This window comes from Eubalaena glacialis, chromosome 4 (assembly GCF_028564815.1).
Source record: "Eubalaena glacialis isolate mEubGla1 chromosome 4, mEubGla1.1.hap2.+ XY, whole genome shotgun sequence".
NCBI lineage: Eukaryota > Metazoa > Chordata > Mammalia > Artiodactyla > Balaenidae > Eubalaena > Eubalaena glacialis.
This window is the reverse complement of record NC_083719.1, coordinates 56743237-56757080: the sequence shown is the minus strand read 5'-3', so window position 1 is coordinate 56757080 and position 13844 is coordinate 56743237. Positions and strand designations below refer to the sequence as shown.

The 13844-nt window shown below is 45.8% G+C and overlaps 1 protein-coding gene across 1 annotated transcript in view; it reads left to right on the top strand.

Moving 5' to 3' along the window:
• Positions 1 to 13636, top strand: part of ZNF366 (zinc finger protein 366) — a 67341-nt gene extending 53705 nt beyond the window's left edge. The window contains exons 4-5 of the mRNA XM_061189342.1: positions 6656 to 6830; positions 9784 to 13636. Coding sequence (XP_061045325.1) covers positions 6656 to 6830; positions 9784 to 10310 — 702 coding nt within the window. The 3' untranslated portion in view covers positions 10311 to 13636. The remainder of the gene's footprint in view (positions 1 to 6655; positions 6831 to 9783) is intronic.
• Positions 13637 to 13844: the final 208 nt, after the last annotated feature.

Here is a 13844-nt window from a genome sequence, read left to right as displayed (position 1 = left end):
CACGCGGGGGTTGATTTGGATGCTATCCTCGTAGCAGCCACACTCCATAATAGCAAAGAACCAGCTGCTGTCTTTGGGAAACCTGTCCAGGAAAAGCAGTCATCCAGAATTTCCGGGACAAATTCTCCTTTGAGATGGGTGAAGCCGGGAGCTGCCTATGTTATGAATCACCAGGTCATCTGCAGCCTGGCCCGAAGCAGAGGGCTGAAGGCTGAGGCAAGAACAGATAGAAAAGGATGAGGTCTCCCTGAAAAGGGTCCCCCCCCCCCCCGCCTCCGCCAAATTGGCTCCATCTCCCCCTCCAGCTCTTGGATGCTCCATCAGGGGAGAAACCCAGTGGGGACTTGTAGGGGCCCAGTGCTTGGGATCAGGGTTCTTAGGCTGGCATTGAGGGGGTTAAGGCAGTGACCAGATAGCAGCCTTTTGGCAGCAAAGCCCTCCTCAGCAGAAGGAAGGATATAGCTGTATGAACTGCCTGCTTAACAATGCCCCGCATGTCCCCAGGGGCCCGCCTGCAAATAGATTTCATCTTGCTTTCTCTTGTACTTTTCAAAGCTTCCTGTTTTCTCACGGTCCTTTTGGACAGTTTACAGTCTCTCTCTCCCTCCCTCCCTCTCTCTCTCCCTTTGAGGAAAGGAACACCCTTCTTATTAAAAGAGAGAGAGAGAGAGAGAAGGATGTAAGGGAAGGGCAGTTTAGCGGAGGCCATTCTCCGAGGCTGCAGGCTGCAGCTCTTTGACCTTTCCTCTCAGAATAGGGAAACACAGGCTTCCTGGTGCATCACAGTCTCGGTAGCGTGCCTCTTTTTGGCTTTGTGGGCCTCTGGCCCCAGCCCAGTGGTTGCCCACTGCCATCACTCTGCCTCTGTGCACAGAGACTTCTCTGTGACTCTGGCTGTCAGCACTGTCTCTGGGACTCACAGGAAGTTGCCTGGACCCGGGAGGGAAGGGGCGTCGGGAGGCCAGAATTAGGAGCTTCTATGAAGATAAGGGGACAGGGCCTCTGCCAGCTGTTTAAAGGGCTGACAGAGGATCAGAGAGCCAGATAATAGGCTCCCCAAAGCCTGCAATCTAGGATGAATCTTCTCTTTGCATCCACATTCCCAGGGCTGCGTCAGCCACACCTGCTTCCATTTCTCTTATGCCTCAAGTAACCTGGCAGGTATTTACTCAATACCTTAATATTGAGGTCCTTCCTTAATATTCCTTCCACATAATTTGGTTTAAAAAGACACTACCCTTATCCACAAAGAACTTACCATTTCTAGAATGTAAAATGTACATGATAATGATAGTAATAAGAGCTAATATTTAATGAGCTCTTACTATTTGCCAATCCCTTTACCTGAATCAAAAACCTTCATAGGAGGGGCTTCCCTGGTGGCTCAGTGGTTAAGAATCCGTCTGCCAGTGCAGGGGACACGGGATCGAGCCCTGGTCCAGGAAGATCCCACATGCCGCGGAGCAACTAAGCCCATGCACCACAACTACAGAGCCTGCGCTCTAGAGCCCACGAGCCACAACTACTGAAGCCCGCATGCCTAGATCCCATGCTCCGCAACAAGAGAAGCCACTGCAGTGAGAAGCCCGTGCACTGCAACGAAGAGTTGCCCCCCTCACTGAAACTAGAGAAAGCCCGCGTGCAACAACGAAGACCCAATACAGCCAAAAATAAATAAATTAAATAAATAAATTTATTAAAAAAAAAATTATCATCAACATTTTACAGAAGAGAAAATGGAGCAAGTTCTGTATCCCTCTGGGGTCTCCCCACTGCCTCTCTGCTCTACCATCTCAAAGCCTAATGATCCATGCAACCCATTTTTAAAGGACAGTCCAAAACATTTGTTCCAATTTTCTATTACGTTTTGAGGTCCATCTCTCTCTCTCTCTCTATGTATTTATTTTTGGCTGCGTTGGGTCTTTGTTGCTGTGTGTGGGCTTTCTTTAGTTGCGGCGAGCAGGGGCTACTCTTCGTTGCAGTGCGCGGACTTCTCATTGCGGTGGCTTCTCTTGTTGCGGAGCACAGGCTCTAAGCGCAGGGGCTTCAGTAGTTGTGGCGCACGGGCTCAGTAGTTGTGGCTCTTGAGCTCTAGAGCACAGGCTCAGTAGTTGTGGCACACGGGCTTAGTTGCTCCGCGGCATGTGGGATCTTCCCAGACCAGGGCTCGATCCCATGTCCCCTGCATTGGCAGGTATAATCTTTTTTTTTTTTTTTTTAAATATATTTAATTTGCCTATCTTATGACCTTATTACATATTAGAGATCTTAACTTTTTTTTTGAGCTCCTGACTTATTTATTTATTTATTTAAAATTTTTTTTTTGGCTGTGTTGGGTCTTCGTTTCTACGCGAGGGCTTTCTCTAGTTGTGGCAAGCAGGGGCCACTCTTCATCGTGGTGCGCGGGCCTTTCACTGTCGCGGCCTCTCTTGTTGCGGGGCACAGGCTCCAAACGCGCAGGCTCAGTAGTTGTGGCTCACGGGCCTAGTTGGTCCGCGGCATGTGGGATCTTCCCAGACCAGGGCTCGAACCCGTGTCCCCTGCATTGGCAGGCAGATTCTCAACCACTGCACCACCAGGGAAGCCCGGCAGGTATATTCTTAACCACTGTGCCACCAGGGAAGTAAGCAACAGACTTCCACCTCTCTCTTTAAAAGTAGGTATAAAAGTGGGTATTGGTGGAAAAACTGATATTTAATGTCAGAAGCACACTAATACTGCTCATTAGAGCAACTGAGAGTTCAAAAGGGCTGGACTGGTTGAGATGACCACCTGCAAGATGAAATCTGACTCCTTATCACTCCAGCAGCTTCCTGTACCAATACCCACCCCGCCTTTAATCTCCACAGACCTTGGCAGCAGGTGATTCAGCAAGTCTTGACTTGGGCAAGCTCCTAGCCGCATGGCTCATGATTAAAGGGGGCCTTGTAGATGACTGCTTTTCCCAGGAGAAGAAACTAGAGTTTTGATGCTCCCTCCCAACTTTCCTTCCTTCCCGTCTACTCCTCTCCTCTACTACAAGGATTCTGCTTAGAGCTCACACTCAAACCCCACCTGAGGGTGCCATCTTTAATTGCCCCAATCCTCCTTCTGTGGCCTGTCTTCACTAATGGTGACTGAGAGACCTCTCCAAATTTCACAGACACAAAATATATCCATACATTTGTGTATAGTTATGTGAGGACAATCCTCTGAGAAGGATGAAGAGGCCAGGTGTTCTGGATAAGGACCAAAGGGCTTTGTGGAAGGGTCAGAGGCTGAGAGGAAGAAGCTAAGGGTACCAACCACTGAGATGTGAGTGGTGTCCAAGTACTTCAGGTCCTGAGTTAATTGTTTCTATCCTTCTGCCACTGAGGATGTTGGTTTGCAAACTAATGTGTATAGCTTTAAAGGGGGCACGAGAGAGAGTTGGTGATGGCTGCTTTGTGGAATTTTTGCATAAGGAAGTGATATTTTTCCTGACTTGGTTGTTTATTTCCTAACCATATACTTAGATATTCATTAAGTGTTACTATGTGTGTAGCCCTGTGCTTGATACTGGGGTTGGCCTCAGAGAAGAGGAAGGTAGTTCTTATGTTTCTGAATACTACCTGGGACACCTTTTAGTGCCCTAAACATCTTTCAGGGTTGACACATTATTGCTTAGCCCTGGGAAAGCTCTCCATTGGCTATCAGTAGGCTATCATAAACCATGAAGGGTAACTCTGGTATATAAAAATTAAATTTTATCAACAGCAACAAAATTAGTCTTCTTTACCAATCACACATCAGATAATATAGCTGACCAGTCATGTTCCGCAGTGGATCTTCTTCCCTGAGGCTGTAGGCCTTGACTTCAGGAGACAATATCATTTATTAAAATGATAAAACATCCTAATATCCCCATATACCACTAAAATGTCCCAGGAAGTTCAGTACTGAATGAATTGATCCAGAAAAGCATTAGAGTAGAAAACACACACTCAGCTATGATGATCATAAAAGGTTGCTTTTCTGAGGCTGAGGAAGAATCTGGAAAATACCCAGAAGTAGCCCTCTTTATGTGTGCACATGCGTGTTGGGTGGAGGTAGGGTGACGGGGGAAGGGAGCTGCGACCTCAGGCAGGTGAATTACAGGATCTGCTCTAACCCCAAAGTTACAGCAGTTGCAGCAGCAGCAAGCAGTGGATCATTATCACAATAGTAATAGTTACTGTGCCTGTAGTTTAAGGTTGATTGAAGTGTCTGAAAATATTTAATGAGGAGACTTTATTCTTGTGTCAAAACAAACGCAAAAGGCACTCCACATATTCTTCAAGGTTAGGCTAAAATTTCATCTCCTTTATAAAACCCTTTCAGACCAATCCAGCTTCTAATACCTCAGCAACCACAGACGATAACTGAAAGTGGAATATCACCCTCCATGGAAGTCACTGAAGGAAGAAGGCACTCATTTCTTCCTTCAGTTCTGTCCGTCTGGCCTATAGGACCATGAGACCCATCCAGGCTTGGACTAGTGCAGTGGCCTAATTGACCTTCCAACCTCTATCTCCCCTCCACCTACATGTCTTGTGCTTAACTACCCATGGCTTTGGCTGTTTTCAGATCTTCTGCTGCGATGTGCTTCACCCCTTCACTCGCTCCACAGAGACTTACTAAGGAACTATCATGTGTCAAGCCTGGTGCTAGGCAGGGACTAAAGCCAAAAGGCAGGCAGAGCCTTCAGAGATGCTGCAGTCTAATGAAGGACTGTTCAGCTCAGCAAGTCCAGCAGCAGCATTGCTCCAAATAATCAGAACTGTCCCATGAAACCAAATGAGATATATCTTTTCCAGAATGACCCATGACTGGAAATACCTAATGTAGAAGCTCTAGATACAAATTTTTTTTTCTTAGCCAGGATGGAGAACTGGATAAACTAAGCTAATAAAGAGAACTCTACCAGAACTCTCACACATGGGCAAAACTGAGCCACAGGCTGATATATCTTTATAAATTGTCTCGGTTGAGAATAAAGAGAAAGCAAGTATCCATACTTTCCCCTAAATTAGACCCACTCTCTCAGCTTTTCCCCTCTTGGGTCACCTTTTCCAAATGAATGTGGTGAGGGGTGCTCTGAATACTGAGTGTGGGGTACCAGTGTGCTGAGTTCATTCTCGCTAGTAAGGAAGTAAAAAGGGAAAAAGTACGTAAAACCCCCAAATAGGAATCATTTAAAAATACAGAACCAGCCGTTTATTATCCATGCATGGATTATCTGTGACAAATCTGTAATCCCAGGATGGCTTCCTCTTACTGCCCCGCATTCTTTTAGGCTAATCTCCCAAGGTCACAGTTGTTAGGTGTACCCATTCTTCCAAGTTCAGCTCAGCTCTCACCTCCATAGCCACCTGAAGAAAACACTGTCTTCATTAATAAAAGTTCAACCCAGAACCTCCACGATGGCCCTGAAAACATCTCTCGGTGAGAAAGGAAGACCGGTGTCAGCTTCGGAGGATGCCGTACCCCGCATCCTCTCTCTGGGTACCTCTTGCTTCATATCACTACCCTCATGACATGGGCCTCTGAGGGTGGGAAGGGAAAAGGGAAGGAGAATGTTCCTCCCTTAATGCTCTGGTCCCAGCACAGACACAGAATCCTTCTTTGCATTCCTCACAGCACAGTCAAGGAAGGGCTGGAGTTTCCAAACCCTGCTCTGCTGAAGCTTGGGGACAAGAAAAGCAAGGGAAACACCGCAGAACAACTGCTTCTGTCTTACACCATCTGCATCTGCACACATTGCCTTTGAAAAGGCAGTTCTGTTCTTCCCAAAGGAGCTGGAGAACCACTGCTGTGGTCCATCATGTATTTGCAATTTGATGGAAATAGAAATTTTTAAAAAGTGAATAAAATATGTTTGCTTTTTGTATACCTAGGATGATATTTTCAGTACTTCAGATCTCTACCCAGAGAAAAGACACACTCCTTCCTTTTAACTCTGAACTCCATCCCCAAAGTTAGCAAATTTAAAAATTAGAAAAGCATTGCCTGATATAGTCTAACAGAAGAGTTGTATTGGGGGGACACAGTGTGATGTGGTGATTGACGGTGTGGCCTCTGGTGTCCGAGGACCTGAGTTTATTATCCCAGCTCCAGCTGTGCGCCTTGGCCAGTCTTTACTCTTAATCCCTCAGTTTGTCCATCTGTAAAATAGGGATGAGAACAGCACCCATCTCATAGGACTGATGTGGGTTAAATGAGATATTCCATGGCAGACTTGGGACGGTGCCTTCCATATTGTAAACGCTCCATAAATATTAAACAAGTCATCGTATCCTTATCATTCAAGTGAAGCACACTTTGAGCAATTGCTTTCAGAGCAGCTTTTCTCCTTTCCAAAAGGTTGCGTTCAAAAGAAGCTTTAATAGCTTTGCAATTTTTACCTTGAGTTTAAAAATCCCAATACAACGGGAATAAAATCTCATGAATCCATCCCTACCTGTTCCACCTCTGAGCCTGGGCTCAATCCAGCCCCTCCTTGACTTCCATGGGGACAGTTTCTTTGGAAGCAACTTAAAAATGCCAAGATCCAAACAAAGTAGCAACACATCCATCCTCACACAGGCCTGGGTGTGGTCACCTGGGCAGGGTCCCCCCCTTTGAGTAACCTGTGTTCTCTTCATCACTGTCTTCACAGCTGTGTGGGAAGGAATTCAACCGGATGCACAACCTAATGGGCCACATGCACCTGCACTCTGACAGCAAACCCTTCAAGTGCCTCTACTGCCCCAGCAAGTTCACCCTGAAGGGGAACCTGACACGCCACATGAAAGTGAAGCATGGGGTCATGGAGCGGGGCCTCCATTCTCAAGGTAATCACCCTTCCAGGCCCGTGAGTAACAAATGGGAGCTGAACTTGCCTTTAGGGAGCTTTACTTTGGGGGGTTATTCTTACCGTCATAAAAGGGAGCATAATCTTCAAGACCACAGCAGAGTAGCAGGAGCAGGTTGGCAGTGTTACTGTAACAAACGTAAAGCTGATATCTGAAGGTAGTAAGTAAAAGTGAATTTTAGGGAGTAGATTAGAATATCGTAATGATGCCAGTCGGTACCACTATTAGTTCTTTGTTCCAGACCCTGCAGCAGGTGCTTGGTCTCTGTGAATCTTTATAGTAACTCCAGGCTGGAGGAACTTCTGTTATGAGGCTTTGAAATATTAACTTGCTCAACTGAAAAGAACTTGAACACAGACCTTTCTGACTCTAAAGCCTTATTGTATCCTCTTTATCACACTGCCGTTAAGGGGCAGGTCTGCAAGTTCTGCCGTCAGCAGAAGTGTGTCTGTAGCAGGCTAGGTCTCGTCTATCTGTTCACAACCAGAAACTCGCAAGGACAGTTTTCCTGCTTGGTAGGGCTGATTGGCCCACAGGCAGAGCACTGAGTGTCCCTAGCTGAGTCCTAACTGAACTGATGAAAGTTTCTGCCTCCTTCATCTTCTCGGTCGCTTCCTTAGCAGTGAAGAGTTTATGTTCCACATGTACTGGGTTCAGTAGGTTGTCCTTCAATAAATGGGCAGTAAATGCTCTCTGTCCAATGCAGCGTGCTATATGCCATGGCAGATACGAGGGGAATGAGACCATCTTCATTCGCCCTCTGGGAGGTCTGTGTGTGGGGAGAGAAGACACACATATATGTAACTTACAATATCATGTTAACTGGCTGACATGTTCCGATTCACATATGATCCAAGCACAGGATGATGCACTTAGATATTATTGCTCGTCCCCAATATTCCACAAAGTAGACTGTGTTATTCTCATTTTATGTAAATGGAGACCAAGGCCAAGAGGTGTTACATAAACTGCTCAAGGTCAAACAGCAAGTCTGAAGGCAGAACTGAGATTCTAACTCAAGAATTTGTGGCTCAAGCCAGTGCTTACTGCACTGGGTAAAAACATGGGTGGTTTGTTCATGTTTGCTGCTTCTCCCACCCTTTTACAAAAGAGGTGATCGACTAGGCACCCGTATTCATGAATAGGATGCACGCATGCACACCCAGCATGAAACGAAATGATTGTAGCTTTCAGATTTCTCAAACGCCCACTGAGTTTATGGTGACTCCTGGTTGAGAAGAAACTGTGATCATCATAAAACAAGGCCTGGAGTTTGTACAAAAGCCCTGAAAAAATTCTGGTTAAAAAACAAAAGCACTTTATTTCCCTGAGAATGTTCTTTTTCTGAATCATTCTTTGCATCTCTAGTTGCCTGAGCTACTTCCCAAGCTAGGCCTGGATTTTTCCAGAATAGGTGAAGTATGCTCAGTCACCAGGGCTAGAGACATAGAAGGTGATGAGGAGACAGTCCTCCATCTGAAAGCCTGACTTGGTCACCAGGACTTACCCCATATGGATACTCATATCCTAACAGTCACCTAAAGACCATCATCCTTCTGGAAAAATCAAGAGCATCACCGTATATCAGAGAGTTGCTTTGAAAGTTTTTAACAGACTTTCAACAATTTTAATGTTTTCAACTACAAAAGGTGTTAGCATTTCTCCACTCTAGGTTTTGAAACGGCTCAAAAATCATGACCCAGATTAAAAAGATCCTCCCTGTGCCCCTGACAAGATTAAAGCTACAGACAGCTTCATCGCCTGACCCCACCATAAAGCAGGCAGCATTGGACATCGGCTTCCTTTGTGCATCCCCACCCCAGAAGCCTGCTTCCCCCTGTGCAGCAGGGTCTGGCCGCACTCCAGCCCCCTCCCTCCTATCCCTCTCTTCAGTCCTCCCCGCCTGGTCCTCAGGGCCTGGCTGCTGGCTTACCATGGGCAGACACCTCCAAGATCAAATCAGGTGGAGCCCTACCACATGCCTGTTGGCTGCGGAAAAGTCCATCCCTACAAGGGCCTTCAAACTGAGACTAAAAATGAGACCCTCTTACATCACTGTGCCCAACAGCAAGGACCCTTGTGGTGGGACACAAGGGCTTTTGAGCTCCTCAGAGGACCTTCCTGCGCCCTCCCTACTCTGTCTATGCTTAGGGGGCCCAGTTATGGGGTGGCCCCCTTGGTCCCAGATGGAATATCTGGGGTTTTTTTCAAGATGAAAATATCTTTATTATTGTTTTATTTTTTTTCTTATGGTAAAATATGTGCTCACTGTTAAAATAAAAAGAAATATATTCGAAGTGAAAAGGAAAACGTAAAAATCACCTCATAGTTAATCATTTTTGAGATTTTGGCATATGTCCTTCCAGATATTTTTTGATATATAAAATAGAATCTACACTATTAATATATATGATAAATAATATATATGATAAATATATATTTCTTTTACTTAAAGTATATAGAGAATACCTTTTATGGTCAGTAATAGGTCTCTACATCTTCTACACACAGAATTACCTTCTACACACATAATACCTTCATTGTATGGAGGTACTATTATTTATTTAAACAAACCTCTATTGTTAAATTGATCATTGTTTTCACAGTCTCACTATTAAAAGCATGGTGATGAGCATCCTTACATATACATTTTGTGCATCTGCCAGACTGTTTTCATAGTTTAAATTCTCAGTAGTGTAACTGCTAAGTCAAAGGTGTGCTTATTTTTAAAGCTTTTCTTGCATGTTGCCAAATTCCCCTGAAAGGAGTCCTACTGATGTAGACTCCATCTGTGACAAGGCCCATCTCTCTACAGCCTTCCTGGGGATTTATCTATTTCTAAAATGCAAAAGCAAGCTACACTAACCGGCCCTAGGTTCCACCCAGCGACCTGAACGCTTCCCGGGGCCTGAACGTGCCTTTGCTCCGGCAGGTTTTGGAAGGGGGAGAATTGCCCTGGCGCAGACGGCGGGGGGCCTGAGGAGCCTGGAGCAGGAGGAGCCCTTCGACCTGTCCCAGAAGCGCCGCGCCAAGGGCCCGGCCTTCCAGTCGGACGGGGAGAGCGCCAGGGGCAGCTCCTGCCACGAGGAGGAGGACGACGACGACAACTGCTACGAGGCGGAGCGGGACAGCCCGGGCCTCGGCCCCCGCCGCCCGCCGCTCTGCGCGCCCCAGGACTTGTCCGCCAAGCCCGAGCCGGGCCCCAGGGCGGAGGCGCAGGCGGAGCGGGACCCGCCGCCAGGGAACCTCCAGCCGAAGAGCCGGGACAGCCCCGGGCCCGAGGGCAGCCAGGAGAGAGAGTTTGCCCGCAGAGACGAGTGTCCCGGCCTCCGGGCCCTGCAGAGCACTCGGCGGGGCCCCTCCTTTTCTGATTACTTGTACTTCAAGCACAGAGATGAGAGTTTAAAAGAATTACTGGAGAGGAAAATGGAAAAACAAGAAGTGCTTTTAGGGATCTAAGTGGACGGTTGAAAAATTACACTTGGAAAATAAGCACTAGGCTGTGCGAGTACAGCTTTCCGCACGAGCTCTCATTTGCTGGAGACCGGAGAAGGGCACGAATCTTTACAAGTGGCTCAGACTAAATGAGCAGGGGCGTCCTCAGTCATGTAAGTGCTTCTCAGGTCATGCATTGGGCCCTTGATTTTTAACACACTTGCAAGGTCTTCTTCAATGTTATTTCATGGATCTCCAGTGTAATAAACTGTACATATTCTTCTAGACATCTAACTGTAAGCTGATGCTGAGGTGCTTTTAGAAATTATATTTTCCATTGACTAATACGGTAAATTTCTTTCTAGTTGCAAGAATATGGTGCTTGACATGTTACCTTATTAATGACTCTTTAGTTGAATGTGTAAATGGTATAATATTTTTCCAGATAGATGAAAATATTAGTAGTTGTATATATTTTAAAATTTGCTTCATTAAATAATCAAAAAACGCCAGAAATGACACAGGAGGGTGAGTTATTGAAGAGGATGTTCTCAAGTAGTTGCTACAGATGTAAGATAACATTTCAAGAGAATAAGAATTTTGACTAAGGAAAAACCAGCAATACTTAGATTCCTGCCTGGGTCTGCCTCGTTTGGCTTCCGCTACCTTCATCAGATGTGGCATTTGGAGCATATTTTTAGATGGCCCGACGGTGCTCAGCATCTGCAGGCTAACCCCGTGTCCTGAGCAGAGCTCCCTCCTGGAGACCTTGCTCGAGGCTTCATGCCCCATAAAGCAGCTGCAGGAAGAGTTGTCACCCCATGAGCAGTGGATTTCTCCTCAGTGCTGGAGCTGGGTGGGGGGGGGGAGGAATTCTCCCTGAAATTTAAGCTCTAACTTATTTAGAGTATTAGAATAACCATCAGCTAATCACTAGTAAAGGAGTTTCTGGGCTGTATTCTCAATGCTACCTGAACATTAGAATCATCTCAGGGAGCCTTTTAAAAAATGCCAATGCTGGGGCCTGACCGATTTAATTGGTCTAGAGTGGAGCTCTAGCACTGGTTATTTTCCAAGTTACCCCCGATGACTCTTATGTGCAGCCAGGGTTGAGAAAGATTGACTAGGCTAAAATAGTGGCTCCCAAGACCCCCTCCCAGGGACTCCATAAATATTTCAGCTTCTGGCTTTAGACTCATTAAGATAGAAAGCAGGAGGCCTTGAAATCATACTGCTGACTTAGGCCTTCTTACATGTTCTGTAAGAGCCTCACGAGAGGAAACACACACACACACACACACACACACACTGTATAAACACACACTTTTTGTACTAGAAATGATGCCTGTGATGCTTATGGTCACTTAATGTTTAAAAATACATAGCCAGCCTATAGTGACTAATTATTTCTTCCTAGATGCGTGAATCATGAGTCCAGTGAGTGGTAGTGACTGTAAAGGGTGGGTCGAGCCCCGCAGGTAGGCTTCCCTTAGGCACCGGCATCTGACAAATAAAGCAGTGCTGACAGGATGTCACATATGTGTGACTGACCATAAGCAGTGACCCTCTGGTACTGTGTCTGTGTTTATGTAAAAACTGTCCCTTGGTAGTTTCAACTCGTATTTGTAGAGCTAGGTACTGTTCATTATTTGCTTCTTCTCCTCCCAAAGTTACCAGTACATTTCTTTAGACGACCCGGCCCATCTCTGCCTGTGGGATGCTGGCTTTTTCTCTTGGCCAGGGTGCTTCCCCGTCAGCCTCATCTAGTTCTCATCAGTCACACGTGCGCTTTGTCAATCCCTGATGCGTTCCTCCCGCTGCCTTGCTTAAGGCTCCTTCATCCAGCCTCACCACCACTACAACGTGCCACAGCTGCTTGGGTTGGCTACTGCCATCTATGCCCCAAGGTCAGAGCACCTGCAAAGGGGATGGTGGAGGGAAGAGTGTGGTTTTCTGCGGTTACCAGCACGACTCTGGGCCAAGAACCCATCCAGATCTTCATAGGGGCAATTTGCCTTCCACCCATTATTATTAATACAGTTCATCAGTGCCTCTGATGACATCACTCAGGGGCTGGCAGAGTGTCCTGTGAGGCCTCCTCCTAGGGTCCTGTTACATATTCATTGTTTCAGCAGCAAGGTGTTGAGGACCTGCTACAAAGGCTGCAGATTTCCAGTTTGTTCTGGGTGTGCTGAGCTGGAATAGGAACTAGAAAATCTAGAGTAGCAAGCTGTAGACTTTTCCACCCAAAGCGAATCATGTGGGAGTGTTTGAGGAACAAGTTAATGTTGAGATGGAAAGAGTATGGTCTAGAATGCTGGTTTCCACATTGTGTGCTGAGAAGCAAGAGACCCCTCTTAGGCCCTTCTAGAGCTGCTAGGGGAGGGAAAATTCTCAACCCACATCCCCACTTCACTCAGAGCGGCTCAAATTCCATCTGTTTTATGTTAGCCTTCCAAGTAAAATTTCATTTGGAGGAAGAGAAAAGGGTCTAGGAAAAGTCATAAAAAATTGTTATGGAATGTATTCTAAAGCCTGTTTTTCATTCTTGACTCTGGATGTGAGAGACTTCATTAGATATAACCCACTGGTTCATATGCACTGACCTTCTGAGAACCAAGGCTAAAACCTTGGTTTTGTATGTGACCAACACGCTGGTTGGCCTGGGACAACCCAGGTTTATACCTGTTGTCCCCAGGTAGTTACTAAGAGTGTCACCTTAACTCTCAAAAGTGTTCCAGTTTGGGTGATAAATTATATGGGCGCCCTGTGCGTTAAGTGCAGAGCTAAGGGAAGGGTTGGCCAACCTTGCCTAGAGCTAATTAACCAGAATGCAAGTCTGAAAGAGAAGCCATGAGGCCATCCTCAAGAGAATTAAGGGATGAAACCATCCAAGGTCATCAGCAATCCCAGGACCAAGATAGCATGAAATCCATCACATTGTGACACTCTGAAAATAGGTCACTACCAAATGCTTTCCAGGCTTTTGACCACTGTCTTTGAACCAACCAACTGACCCAGCCAACTGGCATATTTTTCTTTTATCCTTTTTATTCCGGCCTATGATTACCCCCTCTTGTTGCCTTTCAACTCATTCTCTCTTTTTAAAAATTTGACTCCCCACTGGCCATGAGACTGAGGCTGACTTTCCATGACCCCAGAAGGGTAACTGGTATATTTGTATATGAGTAGTTACATGAGACAGCCCAATGTGCATACTGTATTTATTAAGCCCTGAGGGCATTTAATAAAATATTAACATCGTGTTTTGAATTATGATCTTTGTCTGCTTTGCTGGAACAAAATGTAACAGAGCTAACATTTAAAATCCTTCACATATTTGGACAACATTACACCAAATGTTGATTTTGTACAGAATTCTGGCTTGCTATTTAAAAATAAAACTCGAAGTGCGTAGCAACCCAAGTTGTGAATATTGCTTTCTGATTCAGTGAAAAAGCAGTTTACCTGAAAATAGCATGTAACCTATATTTTGTTAATTTAAGCAAATAAAGACGTGTTGAAAAAACTGAGTTAATTATTTGTGAATACCTGAAA